The 19,744-nt window shown below is 33.4% G+C and overlaps 1 protein-coding gene across 1 annotated transcript in view; it reads right to left on the reverse strand.

Moving 5' to 3' along the window:
* Nucleotides 1-19,744, reverse strand: part of ZNF407 (zinc finger protein 407) — a 388,214-nt gene that overhangs the window by 76,584 nt on the left and 291,886 nt on the right. The window contains exon 8 of the mRNA XM_088130851.1: nt 19,200-19,378. Coding sequence (XP_087986977.1) covers nt 19,200-19,378 — 179 coding nt within the window. The remainder of the gene's footprint in view (nt 1-19,199; nt 19,379-19,744) is intronic.

Genomic DNA, 19,744 nt, shown 5'->3' on the forward strand with positions numbered 1-19,744 from the left:
TTCAGAATTTTAAAGAGAGAAATACTAAGTCTGTGTTGTGTTCTTTAAAAGAAAAACAGTGTTCAAATACCCCAATTTAGGTTATCTCCAAATTTCAAATAATCCCATGTATGGCACCAAGAGATTACATGACACACGTGTGACAGGACACAAGAGCCGCTGTCTGTCATAATAAAACCATTTAAGTTCAGCGTGAAAGCACAATGCACTGAAGGGGCTGTGGTGAACCTCAGCAAGAGATTACGAACATTCTACTGGCAGAACATGGCAAGACAGAATGTCAGATTTCATACTCGGCAGACATCTACAACATCTGATGCCTTGTAGTCAAAGGCTGTTAAATTACCTGTGAAGGATTACTGGCAGCCTTGAATGTTTTCTTCTCACTGTTTGTTTAGTTCCAAAGGCTCTTGCTCTTTGTGCTGATTGCCCTAACTGACAGCACAGAAAAGCTGGAGGTTGTAAACAGGACACTGCTGTATTGAATTACAGGTAACAAGTGTGTAATCAACCTGCTGCGTCTGGACTTTGGTATTTCCATATGGGTGAAAATCAGTGATAAGCATGTTCTCTAATATTAAGAGAGGAAGGCTTGTGATTCGCCATCATTTTTCTCAAAAAACATTCAGAATCAAGAGGGGTTTGTCCTTCTATCTGCCACCCCTGATTCTAAATGCTTTGGAAAGCAATTAAATATTTTACTCATTGTTCAAATGATGCCACAGGAATTTAAGGCAAATATGATCTGAAGTGATTTCATTATTAGCCTAGATATAGATATACATATACATATACCTATAGATATACATATATAGGGGTTAAACAATCCTTAGCTACAACACATTATTCTATGAGACATCAGGGAACAACCTGCTGATGGTTACTGTTAGGGAAAAGCATGCTCTGTAAAAACCAGTCATAAAGTGGAGAAGGCTAAACGAGGCATCCCTTTTGTAAAAGTGATAAAAGTGGTGAAGAGAATAGTGTGAAAAAATATAGTGTGGGACTTATTGTCATTTCTCTCCATGCTGAAACATTAGAAGTGGAATCTCCTTCCCAGTGCAGACTGTAAATTTATGTGAGTTACTTAAAATGTAATGGTTAATTAAAAAGCATAAATAAAAATTCACTGGCAATTAGTCAACAAAATAACCTATGTTAGATAATACACAGTAGTATAAAAGAAGAAATCTTCCTGTTTTCAAAAGAACTCTGGCTCCATTCATCCATAGGGTGAGTTACACTCAAAACATACCAAAATGTATTATTACCAGACACTATTTTTATTCTGTACATTACTTATTAAAGTAGATACTTTGCGTTATCGTCTTATTAGGCCCCAAAGACTTGCAGTTTAAAATTACAAGAAAAACAAGATTTCATTAGCTCACTGATGATTATAATTTTAGACTATATACATTATTGAGAAAGAAATATTGTTCTGGCCAAGTAAAGCTCTGCACTGCTGTAGAATGCTAATCATGTCCATCAATGTCTTAACTCAAATTTGAAAATGAATCAGGGAATCAATTTGAACAGAATCCACACCTGCCCCCTAAATTTGGCTGTCCTTTCTTGGATCCCATATTAGTTTGGAAGAATATGTCCTCAAATTTGGAAGGTGACGATAGAGAGGAGAATATCACACAAAATACCAGCACCTTATTGGATATTTGAAAGATAATATGAGACAGGTTGAATTACATCATCAACTAAGAACACTTGTTTCTGGAAAACAACAGAGATTTGTCCACAAAGACACATTTCACACACACAGTCTACGTGCATGTGTAAAATCAGATGCCTAAAAATCAGATGCCTCAAAACTACTCTTCAACATCTACATATAATTTTTTGCATAGGACATCTAAGGCTTGACAGTCTCTATATATCATGCTACATTCCTCTATGAATATTGAAGAAGCTGTGGAAATCCTAAATCAGAATCTGAATGGTGTTCTGGATTTGGATTAACAAACTAAACTTTAAACCACACAAGACAAATGTATTGATGGTCAGTATAAGTTATACTTTATGGTTTTGTGCTCTCTCATTAGGCTTAGATTCATAGTTTAAGAGTGATCCTGTACCTAGTGTTATATTAGATATCCAGATAGCTGTTGTGTCTAAGAAAAAAAAATGGTGAGCTTGGGTTGGTATAAGATCACGTACAGCACCATATCCAACAGAAATGGCTTCCACATGAGAAGGATAAGCTTCATTCCCATACAAAATGTCAGTATTCTTGCATTTCTGTCCTGATTATGTGTTCTTTTTAGATATCTGATTAGGTTCTATAGGGTAAATATCAGAATGAATGAAATAAAAATGTTTCTGCTGCTCACCATAAACCTATATAATTTAGGAAAGCTGAATCTTCTTTAAGAATTCCATAATCAAAGTGCTCTACTTTAGCATCCTTTGCCAAGTGAAGCGCAAAGTAAGCTTCTGATAATGATAAAAATTTCAACTATCTTTTGTCCAAATTCTAGCCAGAAGAAAACAAGATAGGTTAAAAGTCAGGATGCAGCAGAATTAGGCAGCAATAAATCTTATTATAATTGATCCTTCTATCCTTTTCCTGGCCAGGAAAAGAAACTCTGGGTTGGTGCTTCCATCAAAGGGTAATTTTTTAAAAAATGGAATGTTGGTATGAATGAGCAGAAATATATTTACTAAAATAAACCCACATGTACTTTTTAATGTGTAATTTAGAGATTTTGAAAGCAGAATAGGGAAGATAATAGACATAGTTATCACTGAGAAAAACATGTAAAAAATAAAGATACCTGGTTTTGATTACATAACAGGAACATGTTATGGAATCAACTCTCTTGTTTCTCAATTTTTTTTTGTTATTTAAATGAAAGTGAATAGAAAGTGTTAGGGTAAGGTGAAGAAAACCATACTGTATTCTATGATAATTTGATTACCAATTCTTAAATGATCTCATCTGAACCCTTCTGTGATCAAAGGTTGCAGGTATCTTTTCCTTCACATCATTTTAACAAGTGTTTATTAAAAAATAGAAAACATGATATTAAAATATAAAAATATGAGATTTTTAAAATACTCTTGCTTGGATCAAGCAAATAAAAATTCATTGATGTAAAAATCATTGTAACACAAACCAATTTAAAAAACTCAATAGCATTTGAAATTATAGCCTACTGCAACTATTCTGTAAAATATTTGCAGTCTAGTTTTGCATTATCCCTCTTTTTTAAAAACAAACAAACTCTGTTTTCATATACATAATCATTGCATTATAAATTACAGAATTGCCAATGCTGCACAGTGGCAGGCAATCTTTTTGTGGCCAGGAATCATACATTTTAAAAACAATTTTTCTTGGTTGAAGAGGTCATGGTGGTGACTTGATGCGGAGAAATCCAAGAAATGCATTAATCCTTTAGGAAGCTTGCTTGCTTGCTTATTTATTTAATTAAATTTGTATGCCACCTATCTCCCCCAACAGGTGACTCTTAGCACATCTATCTGATCTGATTTCACCAAATGCTGGTGAAAATTCATGCCACTCTCAGGACCAGGGAAAAAATGGTGCTGAAAGTCACATGTGATCCTAGTCCTGCTCTGAGGCAAAGAAAGGCAACATAGAGCTCGTATCAGATCTACTTCATTTTTTTTCCTCCAGCTCCTATAGTTCCATGCTCTATGAAAACTTAATCAATGACCAGTTGTAATTATGATTGCAAACAGACCTAGATTCTAAGATTAAAAAATCTTAGTTGACAGGTATGGCTCAGTAACTATATGATACCCTCTTCTCCCTTATGTCATTATGGTATCAGTCTAGAGAAATTCTGCATCACAAGAAAGTTAAAACCTAATTTGGACCTCTTTTGTATCCTCTTAATGCATAGCCCACTAAAATAATGAGGTAGATAATTTTCTACAATTGTTAACTGCCTAACAGATTATCGCACTGATAGTAGTGCTTGCTCTAGAAAGGCCTTGCCAAATCTAATTCTCCATGAAGTCAATACTAGTTTTCAGCCTCGACATTATCTAGCACATTTTGTACAGCAGATTAGAAAGAAGCAGGTAATAAACCAAAGCTTGCAATAGACTTATAAAGCTCTTCTTCACTCAGGTATGACTTCTGCATTAATTTGCAGAAAGTTGCCTGGCTGTTATTATACTTTTACACTATAATACTGATTTAAAATGAAAATCTTACAGGTAGATCAGATTTAATGTCACTATTTCCAATGATTTTTATAGTTTGAATGAAGGTGCATTTAAAATATATAGGGACAATAATTTTGTTCTTAATTATGAATACAAAAGCTATAGTCACCATTATGAACTATATAATATAAAGTTTTGCAAAGCAAAGAGGCTATGTATTTTTGATAACAGTTCTAAGTGCTTCGCTAAATATGTTTTGACAGATCTTTTAAAATATTATTTTGGTAAAAATTACAAGTTTCTCTTATGCTTGAAAGAGATATTATGAACGTGTATTATATCCAAAATATAATAAGGATGACATGTATTCACTTGGAGAGAAATAAATAAATTCATATATTGTTGATTTTTCATAATTCAACTTTGCCCACAATTTAACAACAGTTATGAGTAATGCATGGTCCATTCTTGATATTTCAGAGTCTATATGGCATGTGAAACTGATTTTCATGAAACAGAAATTGACTAATTTTCCATTTCCAAATATTAAATATTTTATTTAATTGAACTGAAACATTAATCATGGTAAAGATTATCGACTTAACAAGAACTAACAAATCTGATTGATTTAATCAGATATAAAAGTATGATTAAAGCTAGATCTAATCCATTGGATTTTAATATACCAATAATACAAGAAATTATTTTAGTTGCTTAATATAAATGTTTGAATTTGGTCAGGTTAGTTAAGCTTCAGTATTCAATACAAAATGAAACATCTACATGATCTATTATGAAATGATCAAGTGTTGCTATACTGGAACATTTTATGAAAGAGTACAAAGGCAATAATATAAAAGTGCAGAGATTGAACTGTGCAATACGTTCTAGGTTTGAACTCCGCAATAAACAATACAATGAATAAGAACCATACAAGAAAATTGATTCAAATCGGATTATCATTTACCATTTACTAGCCATATTAATAGTTTTCTGACAGATCATCTTTGTCACTAAACATGACCTTCTGAATGAATAATGAAAACGAATCTTTAAAATCTTTGTATTTTTCCTTAATATCACATAAATATTCATATACACATATATGCATATATATCCCTAAGTTTTCATTTTTTTTCCTTTGATTTTGTCCCTGATTTTTCTTTTTTTTTAATTTTGGGGGATTTTTTTAAATTAAAAAAGCAACAAGAGAAAATGTTACCTCACATCCCTGGACCCTTGTGTAAGCAATTACTACTTTTGTTGAACTGTGTTTGATATGTATCTGTCTGTCAAGATATTAGCAAACATTAACATCATTTTTCGGTATTACTTTAACAATCATTTAACTCCTTGCACTTTCATTTACGGATTTTAAGTTGCTTTCCAAATGTCAGGATGCAAATCAGCTTCTAAACTGATAGGTTATGACACATATCCTAATGGATTATAACAGCAAACAACTATTTCCACTGAATGACAAATGAGAGTAACTGAAAGTAGGTAATTAAAATATCTTTTCTAACACATGAATAGGGAAATAAAAAGAATAAACAGGAGTGGTGGTTTGGGGTGGGTTTTGGGGTTGGTTTGAAGTGCATTAAACTCTAGAAAAACAGTATGCATGGCAGTTTACAAAGAGAGGTTAGCATTTCTTGAATATGAACCCACATCCCACATGTTCAACAACTTCTTGTTTGCATCTATTAGATCCATATAGATATTTTCTGTTGCACAAATGTGGACCTATTAAGAGATCTAAATGCTGGATGAGTTGAGCAAATTTTGTACACATATAATCTTTCATTCATTTCAAAGGAAGGAACACATTAATCACAAAATGATGAGCACATAATAGTGATTTCCTCAAATGAAATAAATGACAGGTCATTGAGGGATGAAGAATATTAAAGTTTCTTTCAAAAAAGATCATGGATCTAGCTGATGGCACTTTTATTCTAACTGGCAATAACAGAAAGATTCTGCTTGAAAGGAGCTGCAGATCACAAATTAATTGCTGATAATTATGCCTATGATTATACACTGCAGTTTATTCATGATTGATGTTTGCTTCAATATAAAACATGGAGAGTAGGGGAGAGAGCACGTGCACGTGAGAGAGCACGTGCACAGAAGCCAGCTGGGTGACTTTGAGTCAGTCTCTCTCTCTTTCTCTTTCAGCCCTAGACTGAGAAGTTGAAAAACATTTATCTACTAACTCACATTGGGCCAGCATGGTAGATTACAGTCCATGGCCTTCAATGAAGAAAGTTTCATCCTGCAGTGGACTATTATATACCTACCTACCTACCTACCTACCTACCTACCTACCTACCTACCCTGTACAGCAGATTATCAGTTCTTTATAAACTCAGGACTAAGAAGCAGAAATGTGGGTTTTTGTGTAAAATTTTGAACTGGAAAATCTTTTGGAAAGGTGTGCTTTCAAAATAAATCTGATTCCAATTAGCATTTTTATCTCAATATCCATATTTTGGACAAGTATTTGGGCTACATTATTTGATGTGAAAAAAGTTAACTGTAGCCTATTTCATGATGCTTCAATTGTACACTCAAAGAAAGTAAAAGCTCTAATGTGTGGGGAAATACTTTCATTGGAATGGTGGAAACAATGCTGTGCAATAAGTTATTAAAAAAAAAAAAACTTACAACTTTGAAACTGCCAAACTTGCCCAAAGCAGAAATATTCCGCAAATTATTTTAATTTCAAGAAATCTTCTACCCATGTCTCTGGTAAGAATTAGCTTAAACCGTCTGAATTGCCTCTAAATGTCTCACTGAACTCCAAAATTAGAAACTGAAAGGATCTGGAAAACAGGAATGGAGTATCAATTGTCTCCACTTTAAGAAAGGATTTACTAAAAATCTGTTATCAACTATTAGCATTTAGGATACTTTCTTTCTCAAAAAGATATGTTTATTTTACCTTACCTAGTTGTTTATATGAAAAAAGTTCAAGATTTTTTATTGTAGAATATGTGACTATTTTTCTTGAATTTTAATTATATTAATAAATGATATGAATAACTTGATTTTTTCTGATATTCCCAGTATATAAAGCAATATAAAGACATAATAATTGCTATTAATACATGTATGACAGATCATTACACTTTGTCATTCACTTTAGAAAAAATTGTTCAACATTTATATATCTATATATTTCTGTTCTACATTAAAGACCTGCTATTTTTAAGGCCAAAAACCAAGGACAAATTAAAGATAAATTATAGTAAAAACTAACATGATATTTGCAATTTTACAGATTTTCTGTAAAAAAATTTTTTCTGACACTTTCTGCACAGATACTTTATCAATTGAGTTGAGAGTGTACAATACTTTTCAATGAATAATCTATAACAAACTTAAGCATCAGTGTAGATTAACAACCATTTCACCTCTAAAACTACTAGTGACCTTTAAGTTTCCCACCATATAGAATAAAACAACAGCAACAAAAAAGTAGTGCATTACAAAATGCTACGTTAAATGCCTTCTCCTGTAATTGGAAAAAAAAAAAAGTTTTTAAAAAGCCTAACCAGATTCTCTTTTATTTTTAAATAGCAAAATACTAAGTTCCAGAATAAATTCCTACCTACAAATTCTCTCATATGCTTCATGCTGCTCGAAGGGATGCTTTCTTTCAATAACAGAGATAGTGTAATCAGAATTACAGTGGCCATAACATGGCTGCTTTTGATCTTAACTCACTTTTATAAAGAATTATGCGAAAGTTATACCTAACTGATTTCAATTAGCTTTATAGTCATGAGAATATCTTTTGGATATCAGTGGAGATCCCAAACTGTTATTGTATTAAACCCAGAAAAAATACCCACTTGGTAACATTCTGCCAACTAATCTAGAGGCACGATTTCTAAATCCTTTTTGGCAAATTTCACCTATAAGATAAATGAAGGTTTGATTAATTTCTCTTTATTTTAATAGCTCTTTGGCCATTTGTGATAAAAATCAATCACATTCTGAACTTCTCTTCTATGATATTCCTCATGTGACAAATTGTAGGAGGCAACGGAGATGACCTTGGAGAAATTATTCAGAGATAGTTACAAAAACATGTGCAAAAACATGCCTTGAGCCCAGGAAACAAAGCATTCAGAAGAAATTCAGACCAATTCCTTGGGGTATAAGAGGGAGGGAAGAGAAAACACAATTGGGCTTGCAATATTCTGTTACAATAGCCTATCTCAATAAAGTATAGTTCTAATCTTCTTGTGGAATGTTTCCTGATCTAGTCAACCTTGAAGAGCTGTCAAAGGTATAGTTTTTGTTTTCTTCTATAAAAAGAAAAATGGTTCTTTTTCTATATAATTGTTGTAGTTTATTCTAACAGAGTTGTGGGAAATTTATCCCACTTCTTTATTATTCATTCTTTAGAATGAAGGATGGCTGATTTTCAAGGAGCTTCTCATTTCTTAAACATAGCATGTTTCTTTTAGCACTATGATAGTAATTAGCAACAAATTATTAGAACTGAAAAATTATTACAAGTTAGTGAACCCAAAGTGAAAACTTTGGGCAGTAAAATGCAACATTCTTCTATCCTGAGCCAAATGGACATGGGAAATTTTCTTCCATCCTATTGTTTTGTCCCTCGTATGAACTAAGAGCATATGAAGTAAGAACTTGATGACAATGCTTGATTTCATGGAAATATCATCTGTATATTCCTCCTCTCATTTCTGAGGGAAAGAAACTGCTTGAGCAGATATTGGTAAGAAGTACCAAATCATGTTTTTTGTAAAGGGGGAAATGGAAGACAGAAGGCATTGCTTGGAACTTCTGCTACCAATATATGTTTAGACACTTCTCTCCAATGTCAAATTCCTGGTTTTCTATTCCCTTCTTCCTTGATGATCTTCTTGTTTGTGGTAAAAGTTTACCATTGTGTTACTAAACTGGATTGGGTCGCAATTTCACATACCTGTTGTATAGTATCTGCAGATAGTAAACTAACTCTATTCCCTGCCACTTTCTGGTCATCTTTTCACAGTTCAGAAACAGGAAGAAAATGTTCAGTCCCACAGCCATTACATCCTTAATGGGGATCTACAGCTTATTGTCAGTTTACTAGCCAAGTTTTTAAAACATTGATGACTATTTTGAATGCAGTGGCTAACTGTAATTTAATTTCATCAGGATATGTGAATGCTGTAAAAAGGAGGAGATAAGAAGAGAGATAGGAGATAGCATATGGGTTGTTGCTAATTCTCAAGCCAGGAATTCGACATCTGAACTAGTCCACAGACTCTACTTGCTCCTTGTACAACAGAAAGAAAGAGAAGAAACATTCTCTCAGCTTCTATATCCTCAATCATAACCTAAAATATAAGTTCCCTGTATGATACTATGAAATGGCTGTATGTCTTTTCAGCACTGGGAATACGGCAAAATCTTATGCCATAATAAATGTGTTGGTCTTCTAGATGCCACACGACACTAAGTTGTTTTTGCAGCAATAGACTAAACACAGTAACCCTTCTGTAGAGTATTTAAGCCAAGGATTCTTGGCCAATGTTAAGGACTCCTTTATTTGCTATGTTTTCTCCCATTACTTTCTGTAAAGACAGTTACATGACTGTGAAGCATATGGTACCTGCTTCCCTTATCACAGACTGCATAAATGGTTGAAGACTAAAGCACAGAATCTGAATGAGTGGCTCATTTTTTTCAAAAGCAAAAACAGGATTACAGAATGTGATATGAAAAAGGGTTAAAAGTGACTAAACATAGGAGGTTCTCCCTATTTAATCTTATGCAATTCCAGCACTAAGAAATAATATATAACAAAGAACAAATTGTAGATGTTAAAACTTCACCATTAAATTATATTTAAATTTCATTTGAAAAGTCAACATTAGACATAGAACGATCTATAGGGAAATAAGTAACAGCTTTAAGAAGCATGATGTTATGTCAGTCCAGGCTAAACTCAAATACGCTAAAAGCTTAATTATCATATTCTCTGAAATTTGACTGAAGAATAGAACAAGTTTACATTTGTAATTTCTTTCAGTAGCTACTGTTTTACTATTATTATTCAAATAGAACTGCTCATTCTGTTGGTCAGTGTCAGGAACGATCAAATTTTTCCTTAGAACGCTACAATATTCTCTACTTTGGGATTACAAACTTTTCAAGTTGTATTTTCTATTTTTCTAGGGTACAATTAACTAATCACTTCCTTTTAACAAGGCCTTTTCACATGTGACATTTGGCAAGGTTTCCCTCAGCAATTTCTAGTTTTGCAGCAGCAGCACCAAGCTTTCTGAATTGAAGCCACAGTCTTTTTTTCTCCCATCAAGTTATCAATGCTGCATCATGATTTTAAATGCAACTGCAAAGGAAATTAACATATATTCACCAATATATGCCTTCAAACACTATAGGGTACAAGGTGGTTGTCTTAGCAAACTGACTCAAGAGTCTATCACACTAAGCACAGTTGCATTCTAGCTCTTGCCTGGCTTCACCAAAGAAAATAAAAACAGCAAACAAGGAAAAGTATGATCATTCTCATCCAAACATCTAAATAGTATAAGCATTTATAATTCTAGAACTGGAGCAAACTCAGTTAAACACCAATTAGAGTATGATAAATTCCAGAAAGAAGAAAAAAATGCAGCCAAGTTAAAATTGCAATGGTGCATTAAAAAAGAACCAACTTTGGGTATGCTCCTTATGCCTGAAAATTTGATACATCTGATTTCTTATATAGAACTAGAGTTGTTACTGTATACTTATTAAAAGATTGTACAGTTCAGAACCGTTTTTACAAAAAGGGTATACTATCATCTTTCCCAACCACAGTTGGTCCTGTTCTGCTAGCTCTTATGCATGAAGATAAGAAAAGATCTAGCCTATATGCAGCAGGGCTTACTGTTCGAGCCTCATGTGCAGTTTTGGGTACCTTCTTATATTGTCACAACTGTGACATCAATTTCTATGTAGATTTGAACAGGTTCTCCTAAAGATGCTCAACAATATTATTATGGCAGATAACTGAAGGTTCAGCTTCAATGTTTTCCCGTCCTGATCACATAACTCACCAACAGTGATATAAAATTACATAGCAAAATCCAGATGTAACATGTAACTAATAAATATAATAAAATATAAAGGGCATTTCCCTATAAAATACTGGATTTTATGGCAAAATGTCAACAGTCCTATTATTCCATGTGGTTCTAAAATCCAGAGACAATTCTTATGCTGGAGAAGACAATATCATTTCTATACAAGATACAGGTATCAGGAGGACCTGGGGAAAACTAAGGGTGCGTAGTTATAAAAAAGAAACTTATTTCAAAAAATCCAGCCTGCTAGGGTGAGGGAATCCCAGTGATAATTGATGATGCTCACTGCAGATTGTGGAAAAGAAAAACATGCTTAGCAAAACTATCATAGAGAATAGTATGGTTGATTGACTTATTTGAATACACTGCAATTCTATTTTGAATGTGTTATCTGTATAGAACTAGCTGCTTTTATATATGAGTTATCTACACAGCTTGAACCTCCTTGGCAGGTTTAAGAAACACAGTTCTGTGCATGCAGGAAAGAAATTATAAAAAAGCTGTCATTTAAAAAACAACAACACAAGTATGTGAATTCAACTCCATATTGGTAGGCTGAAAGGTCCTTACAAAGAAAGATATTTCAGCAAGAATCAGAGAAAACTGGAGGAATGAAAATCTGTACCTCAATAATGGGATTAGAGTCTTTTTGCACAGATGCAATGCTAGTCATAAACATATTAAACAAATGCATAGGTCCCTAATGACAGCGGTCAAAACAGCTTTTAAAGAGTGTGGGCCAAGATATGAGTGGCAATGCTATGTTTTACTGTATGCTGATGTGATGAAATATTCCCACAGATCCTTCCCAGTTAACATCTAGAAGAATAAAGGGGAAATAGAGAACAGAGTAACTATGAAACACAGGGAATAACAAATCCACAGAGCTAGCTTCAACAATATTATATGACCCATGACAATCTCTAAAACAGTATGCAATTCATGGCTGGGTGTACATGTTTAAATCCTTAACAAATTTATAGCTACTTAAAAAGACCCACATACACACAAAGGTTCACAGATAGTAACTCTTCCTGTTTATATTAATGCCTAGTAACTGACACTGTCTGCATGGTATACAGATAAATTAAAAACACAAAATACACAATAACAATAAAACAGCAGAGATTAAAAACAGCAGAGATTAAAATAATGCTGCACTTAATAAAAATAAAAGTAGCAGCAGAACAAAATGCAAAATCTAAAATAATTCCAAGAATGTCCCGGGAAAAAAAAAATTAAAGTTCTTCATGGGCACCAAAGAGACCATTTGATTTAAGAGTACTACCAGATTTTTTGTGGAAAGAGTGTGAAAAAGTTTCACCCTTTCAGTCCCAAATTTGGCCACATTTGGCAGGGACTCCTGGAGAGGCCCTGGATGATGATCTTAAGGCCTAGATGGCAGTAACCTGTCCCCAGCCATGTAGAATTTAAAGGTAAAAACCAGCACAATTAAGTGGTCTGGGAAATGGACTTGCAATTAATGTACATTACAATGTGATTTTATTAGCCAGCTCTCATTAACTGCCTAGGTATGTCCTTATTTTTGGACCTGTTAAAGTTTTCAGGCCTTTTTAAAACCACACAGAGTGCAATTATCCAACCAGTAGTTTACACAAGTAATTCACTAAGAGAATTCTGCCCAGGAAACCTAGGTAATTCTGTATATTATATGCATATACCCAAATTCTCATTCTTTTACACATTTATTACAGCAAGAAAGAATCTGCAGGATATTGTTTTCTTTTATCAGTCTATTACATAGTAAAATGTGTGATTAAATTTCTAACCAAAATACATTCCTCCAACACTATCCTTTGGACAGGCGTAAGTGGAATGTAAGAGTGTTCAGTTTAAGAAAGTTCATACAATCTTTTGAATCACTAATGTTAGAACAGGGGAAATATATATAGTGATACATTTTAAAATGAAGCAAAGAATAAGATCCCAAAATGATTAAGAGGTACCTTTTAGTTATCAACTGAAATTACACGAGTAATTACAGAAGCATTCGATTTTTGGCCTCCATTTGTTTCCTCAGAAACTTGAAGGGCAATATTGATAAATATTACTTTGAAATATGCTGTTCCTGTTTTGGGATGTGTGTTATAATAATTCCAGAAATTGTGTTGTTAAAGCTAAAATGGGTTTAAGCACTTGCTTTTAAAATTAATGTAGAAATAGATTTAGGTGCATACATATTTTGAACAAAGCTAATACGTTCCCCTTACTGTACATCATGATCAGGTATATTTAGCAGAGGTCTCACACTGAAATGGCTTTCAGATGAATAACTCAGGGGTGACTAACATGGTGACTTTCTGGCATGTTGCCCAGCTGTTTCAATGCTCTGTTAAGTCACAGTTGCATGGAAAAAGTGAATTTGTTTCATTTTCAATTTTACACATTTTTTCAGGACACATTTAAGGCCTGGCAAGTTTGGGAACATGATAGACTGAACACTGCAGCCTCTTTGAAAAATGCACAAGCATTTTTTTTAATGTATATTAATCCTACAAAAGGAATGGGCATGAAACAATACAGGACACTGAATTCCTTCCTAACTTCCAATATTCAGCCATTTTCTCCTGATTCTGAGATTTGTCCAATCATTGATGGCTCACTTTTAAGAACTGTTTGCAACATGAAAAATAAAGCTAGTGTTATCAAGAATTTCAATTCTACACAGAATGTTTTATGTTTATTTTTGCATTTCTACAATTACAGGTGACATAATACCCTGGAAATGCTGAGTTGCAGTTTTGATGCATATAGGAGACTGCAAATTACCAGTCACTATACCAAACAAGTAACCTTGTAGTAGCTTCAACATGACTTAAGTAGATCTACCCAAAAAACTGTACCAGAAGCATTAAAATTGTGTACTTAAAATTCTAAGAGCTGGAAAAGGATGCATAACAGATAACAGCACCAGTTATGTTATTTTTAATTCTACCATTCCTTCAAATAGTATGTCAGGAAAAAAGATAATCATTCCTACTAAAATAATGATTTGTGATCTTGCCTGTAATACATGTTGAATATTTTCAGATTCCTCTTCATTATTGCTACAGGCCACTATTCAATTACACATAAAGAATGCTTGTAAAAGGGGAGTTACCCTTGTATTCCCCTCCTTGCAGACTCTAGTCATCCCCCAAATCTATTCAGTAGGGATTGAACAGAGGTTTGCAATGGGAGGGAGAATGAATTCCATCAGCTAGTATATAGAACACACACACCCACACACACGGGATACATGTTTTGTATTGTAAGATTTTTTTTTTCTTGCATTGTACAAATTTGCCTACTTAGTGGTACTATTAGTGCCCCAAATGTATGCATATGCATGTTTTATAATTTTTTATTTTGTCATTTTGAATAAGAGGTTTTAAGCTTAATGAATATGTTGTAAGCTTACTGTAAACTCTCACTAGTTCATAATGAGGAAAATTTACAAGAGACATCATTTAATCTCAAAATCTTTTACAGGAAAATCAGTAGCAACAAATTAGGCTTCCATGAATGCCATTTTCTTAATTTTAACAATGGCAGTCAACCTCTTCTCTCAAATGACCATTTCAGAGGCCATCTGTACCATTATTACAGACATAGCTTCCATATTGATAGGCTTTCCTAAGAAATGGATTCCAGTAGGAGCATTTTATCCCTCTGCTTATTCTGAGGATCAGCATTTTGCTTTATACTTCTTAATTTCCTTAAATGACATTTATTTAAGGTAGACAACAGATACTAATTCCATAAAATCTAAACAGAACAAGTATAAATATAGCCTAGCTTGGATGCCAAGAATATTTGACATGTGAAAGATAATTAAGAGTCACTTTGGAGTCAGACAACATCAAAATTGAACTAACTAAATAAATAGTAAATATAACAGAATGAAAAATTTAAAAGAAAATTTTTGGAAGTGAAACTTAAATTAGAAAATATAAAAGAGATTTAAAAATAATAAAATATGTTATCAATTAATATCAAAATTTTATACTAGTATTTACAGTAGAATATGACAAAATATAGACATTTTAAATTCAATGGGGCTGGCTACAGGTTCTGTTTCCTTTTGTAAATATGACTAATTTCTGTACACTAAATTTGGGTGCATTTTGTCTCTGTTCAAGATGTGGTTTTGGTAATGTAGCAATACTATACATCTTACGAACTTTAGCAAAGAACCTTGATCAACATCTATGGTCAAGTACAATTCAGGAGTATGGAATTAATTGTTGTGGAAGGCTCATTTGTTCCAGTTGCTAATAAGAAAGAGATACTTTAGTGATAATGCCTAAAGTGAATAACAGAACCGATTGCGATAAAGAAGTGCTATTTTCTCTGTACAGCTGATCCTAAACTGAGACTTCTGGAAATCTCTTCAAGCAGTAAGGTCCCCTTCCTCTAACATTCCTACTAGATACAAGAGACAATAAGTCATTGCAGAATGAAGACTGAAGCCAGCAAGTACACAGAGAGAACAGACAGGGATGTATTGTAGCAACTCATGCTTACACACATGCCAGCAATAGCCTTAATTAAGACTTGTATCATAGTAGAGACACAACACTCAAGGTAGCAAACTGTTAATGAGCTGGGGCTGCTCTGAACATTTTGAAACAGGCTGAGAGTCAAAATAGACATGCTGAAGTTGTCACAATAGGGGATGAGTTAGAATTTTCTAAGTTTTTTTAGTAGTTGGGGGAGAAATGTGTGTTTTTTTTTTATTTTATAAATTGATTATGTGCCATCAAGTTGGTCTTGGCTCTTAACCACACACTATTATTTTTAATGTATTCCCCACCTCCAATGGTAGGAGATATTTCTATCAATTTTTGGCAACTATGGTTAAAGGTGAATTCCAGGACTACAAAACAGATACTTGGGGTCCCTGAAGCCTCTGCTTGCCTAGTCCTGCTGCAGCCAGAGAACTTTTTATTTGAACTAATAAACATTTAGGCCATATCTGAAACTGGTAGCACAGATATGCGCATGTGTTTTTGTTGGAAGGGGAGGGGGATTAATTTTATTATTTATTTATTAAACTTATACCACTGGCTATTAAAGTCTCTTAGTGGTTTGAAATAGATATGCAATTACATGGATATTTACTAGCAAATAAGATTGACTGAGTTCATTTGGAGTTATTCCTGACAATGTGCACTTGGGGCAGCAGTCACACAATCAGCTGGACATGTGGTTACTGATACTATTTTGTGGGCTACAGGCACGGTAAAAAACATTTTATTACAATACAATGTGGCAGGCATAAATAGGAAGAAATCCAGCCGGCAGTCTCTCTGTTCTTGTGAGTCTATATATTTCTTGCAATGGATTTCAGTAGCTACATAGTTATCACATTATACTGAAACTGCACTGCAATTACAAACTATTTTTTTTTAATGAAAATGTTTATCTTACTCTATCCATTCACCTCCTTTCATCAAATGAAGTATCCAAACCCCATAAAGACATACTGAGATAGTTGCTATTTCCAGATCTCATCTGCCCAGTGCCCTACACTCAGTTGAACTATCTATGATCAATAAGGCTTATCAGAATAACTGATTAACTACTTATGAAACCTGTTTAATCCTGATATGTTACTTTACTGTCAACAAAAGTCCTAGCAATATACTATGTTGAGGAGTCTATATTAATTCCTCCCTGTTTTCTAGTTTAAAAGTTGAATACTGCAGGTGGCTACCACAGGGATGTTACTACCAGGTGCAGAACTAGAAATGTCTGCTTATATGACATCCTCAACATCCTTATATGAAGATGAAAATAATTATCTTTATGCTCCTTAATTTACTAGGAAAGCATGGGTAAGGTAATCTATAGAGACTGCATGCTAGCATCCTTTTTAGAGTTAGAAAAACATTTATGTAAGGTTTTTATTTCAAGCACACACTAAAATTACTATTATGTACATGAGAGGAAAAATCTCTGCCAATCAACCTGACATGCAATTGAAAGACTGACGCTAATGGCTATTACTAGAATGAATCTGTCTGAAGCGGAACTGCTTACTATTTTCTATATAATGTGTACCAGCATTTTAAAAAAATAATACTGTACTAGTTTTATGGAATCCAAGTAACATTCTCTTATTTCAGCAAGGAATAACTCTTTCTAATATCTTCTCTAACAATGACAAGCTTCTTAATTTTTTTAGTTGTTAGTTTTCTGTTGAAAATAAATGAAAATCATTGTTCAAAGTATCTAGGGCTTTATGCTGAACTTAAAATTGTCAGTGAAATTATTATCAGAAAAGGTTGAAATGTAGTAGAGAAGCAAACTTTATAATTATTTTCATGTATCCAAAGCTAGTGAGTATACAAATGATTTTTAGGAAAAAAAATCTTTGAAATAAGTATTATTTAAGTGATGAAATTTTATATCCTCACTTGAAATTCAACAGCTTCAGTCTCACTTGGTAACACAGTCAAACTTTGATAAAAATCATATAATAGATCACAGTATAACTTTTAGCAATCATTTCCCATCCCCCTTAATATTTTGATGAATGCTTCTGTCAAGAAGGATAAAGATCACAATTTTATTTAGAGTTAACTACTTGAACTTTCAGGATTCCATTCATGAATATTGCAGCTGTTAACAACTGATAGGATCACTGTTTGTCCCATTTTGATGATGTAATCATAGACTAACTTGCCTTTGAAGCCTTGTTTCATTCAGGCAAAGAAGAGATACTGAGGTATGGCAAAAATGAGTTGTGACCTTAACAGGGTCTGCTTAGTAAAATGTTTTCTTAAAATTTATCAGAGTTTGCTAGGAACAATATGCTAGCTACAATTATAATGAAGATATGCCTTTAACTCAGAAGTAAAATAGAAATGATAAAGTTCTGACTTACTCAAGCAATGATTAACTGATCTACCTAACCATGAATTTGAGATCCCAGAAGCCAAGAGCCCTGTGGAAATGTTGCCAACAAAGCTGTATTTCAATGCTACATTTATTTTGTATTACATTTTGAATGAAATGGCATTAATTTTATTCTAAAAGCAGATAACAAAGTAGTTCAGAAAATAAACACACAATTAAATATAGCGGTCTATAAATTTTTTAAAAAATTGTCATATGATAGTGGTCTATCAAATACAGAAAATCCTAGATGATTGTATCACTGACAATCAATTATTCTGAATAATACAACCGTTTTCTACACAGAGGAAAAAATTGTAGTTTAAGAATTCCTCTTGAACATTTTTCTTTAAATTATTAATACACCTATACCTCAACATACTGTATAGCTGATTCTATATTGCTCTCTGTATGTATAGAACTAATACAAGTGAGCTAAGGAATATACAGAAGAACAATGTATCTTTTCTAATAATCTTTGTGAAGGAGGCAGTACTGATTTGGACCTCTTTCTACTTTCAGGCATCATCAGGGGCTGCTTGTACAGGCCTCTAGATATCTGAAACCTCCATGCAGCTCTAGCCAATGTGGGAAATACTAGAGGAAGATGGAAGCTACAGTCCAGAAGTGTCTGGAAGACTGCAGACTGCCACTTCAGAAATAAAATTACATCAATTATCTAGCCTTAGGTGTCATGTGTAATACTTTGTATAGCATTCCGCTAAAAGACCTATTTTTTAATTCAGATTGCAATATCAGAAGTCTTTCCCTTTACAGTATTGCTATTCATCAAACTTTAGAGAACTCAGACTTGGCTGGGCAACACATTTGGGGCAATCTCTTAGATTAAATTAAGTCTTGCAAACACACACAAATAAAACTACTGTGAGTTGCACAGAAGCATGAATGAGATACTGAAAGTGCCTGGACTGAGTTTAAAACTGCCTCTTATGCTATAAAGTGGCTTTTGTTCCACAATCATGTAAGTGCCTCCACTTGGGAAAATGAGTATAAAGATGTCCTTACCAGCATGCAGGTAAGCTAAGTCAGGGTTCTCAATGTCAGGATGTAGTTCTTTCAAGTGATTGCGAAATTCCACTGGGATATTGGTTCCATATTCACATTTAGGGCAGTTGTACATCTTTACGCCTTCATGTTTACCTGTGTGCAGGATATGCTTGCGGATATTTTCAGCACAGTTGGACCTAAAATGTGCGGAGGGTGGGGGTGGAATAATAAAGTCATATTATACATCCCTGCTAAGATACTGAATTGAAATATTGTTATAAAACAATACAATTAGGCTTATGAGTAAATTAGGCTTAAGAGTAAATTCCCATTATATAACTGATACTGACTAGCCTGTTTCAATAAAGCACACTTCAAGAAAGGTTTTAGTATAACTGAAAATACATGTGAATATATTTTTTTAAAAAGCTTTTTTTTTTATCCCTTTGAAGGAATCCTAATCTTCTCACATTTTCTGAGTAAAAGAATCACTTAGATAATTCAAAAATCTGCAGATCTGTTAAAAAAATATTTGGAATTGGGAACATCAATTGCCTTCCACT

Source organism: Python bivittatus, unplaced genomic scaffold, assembly GCF_059951505.1.
Source record: "Python bivittatus isolate LINGU-HERP-01145 unplaced genomic scaffold, Pbiv_v1 ctg000840_np1212, whole genome shotgun sequence".
NCBI lineage: Eukaryota > Metazoa > Chordata > Lepidosauria > Squamata > Pythonidae > Python > Python bivittatus.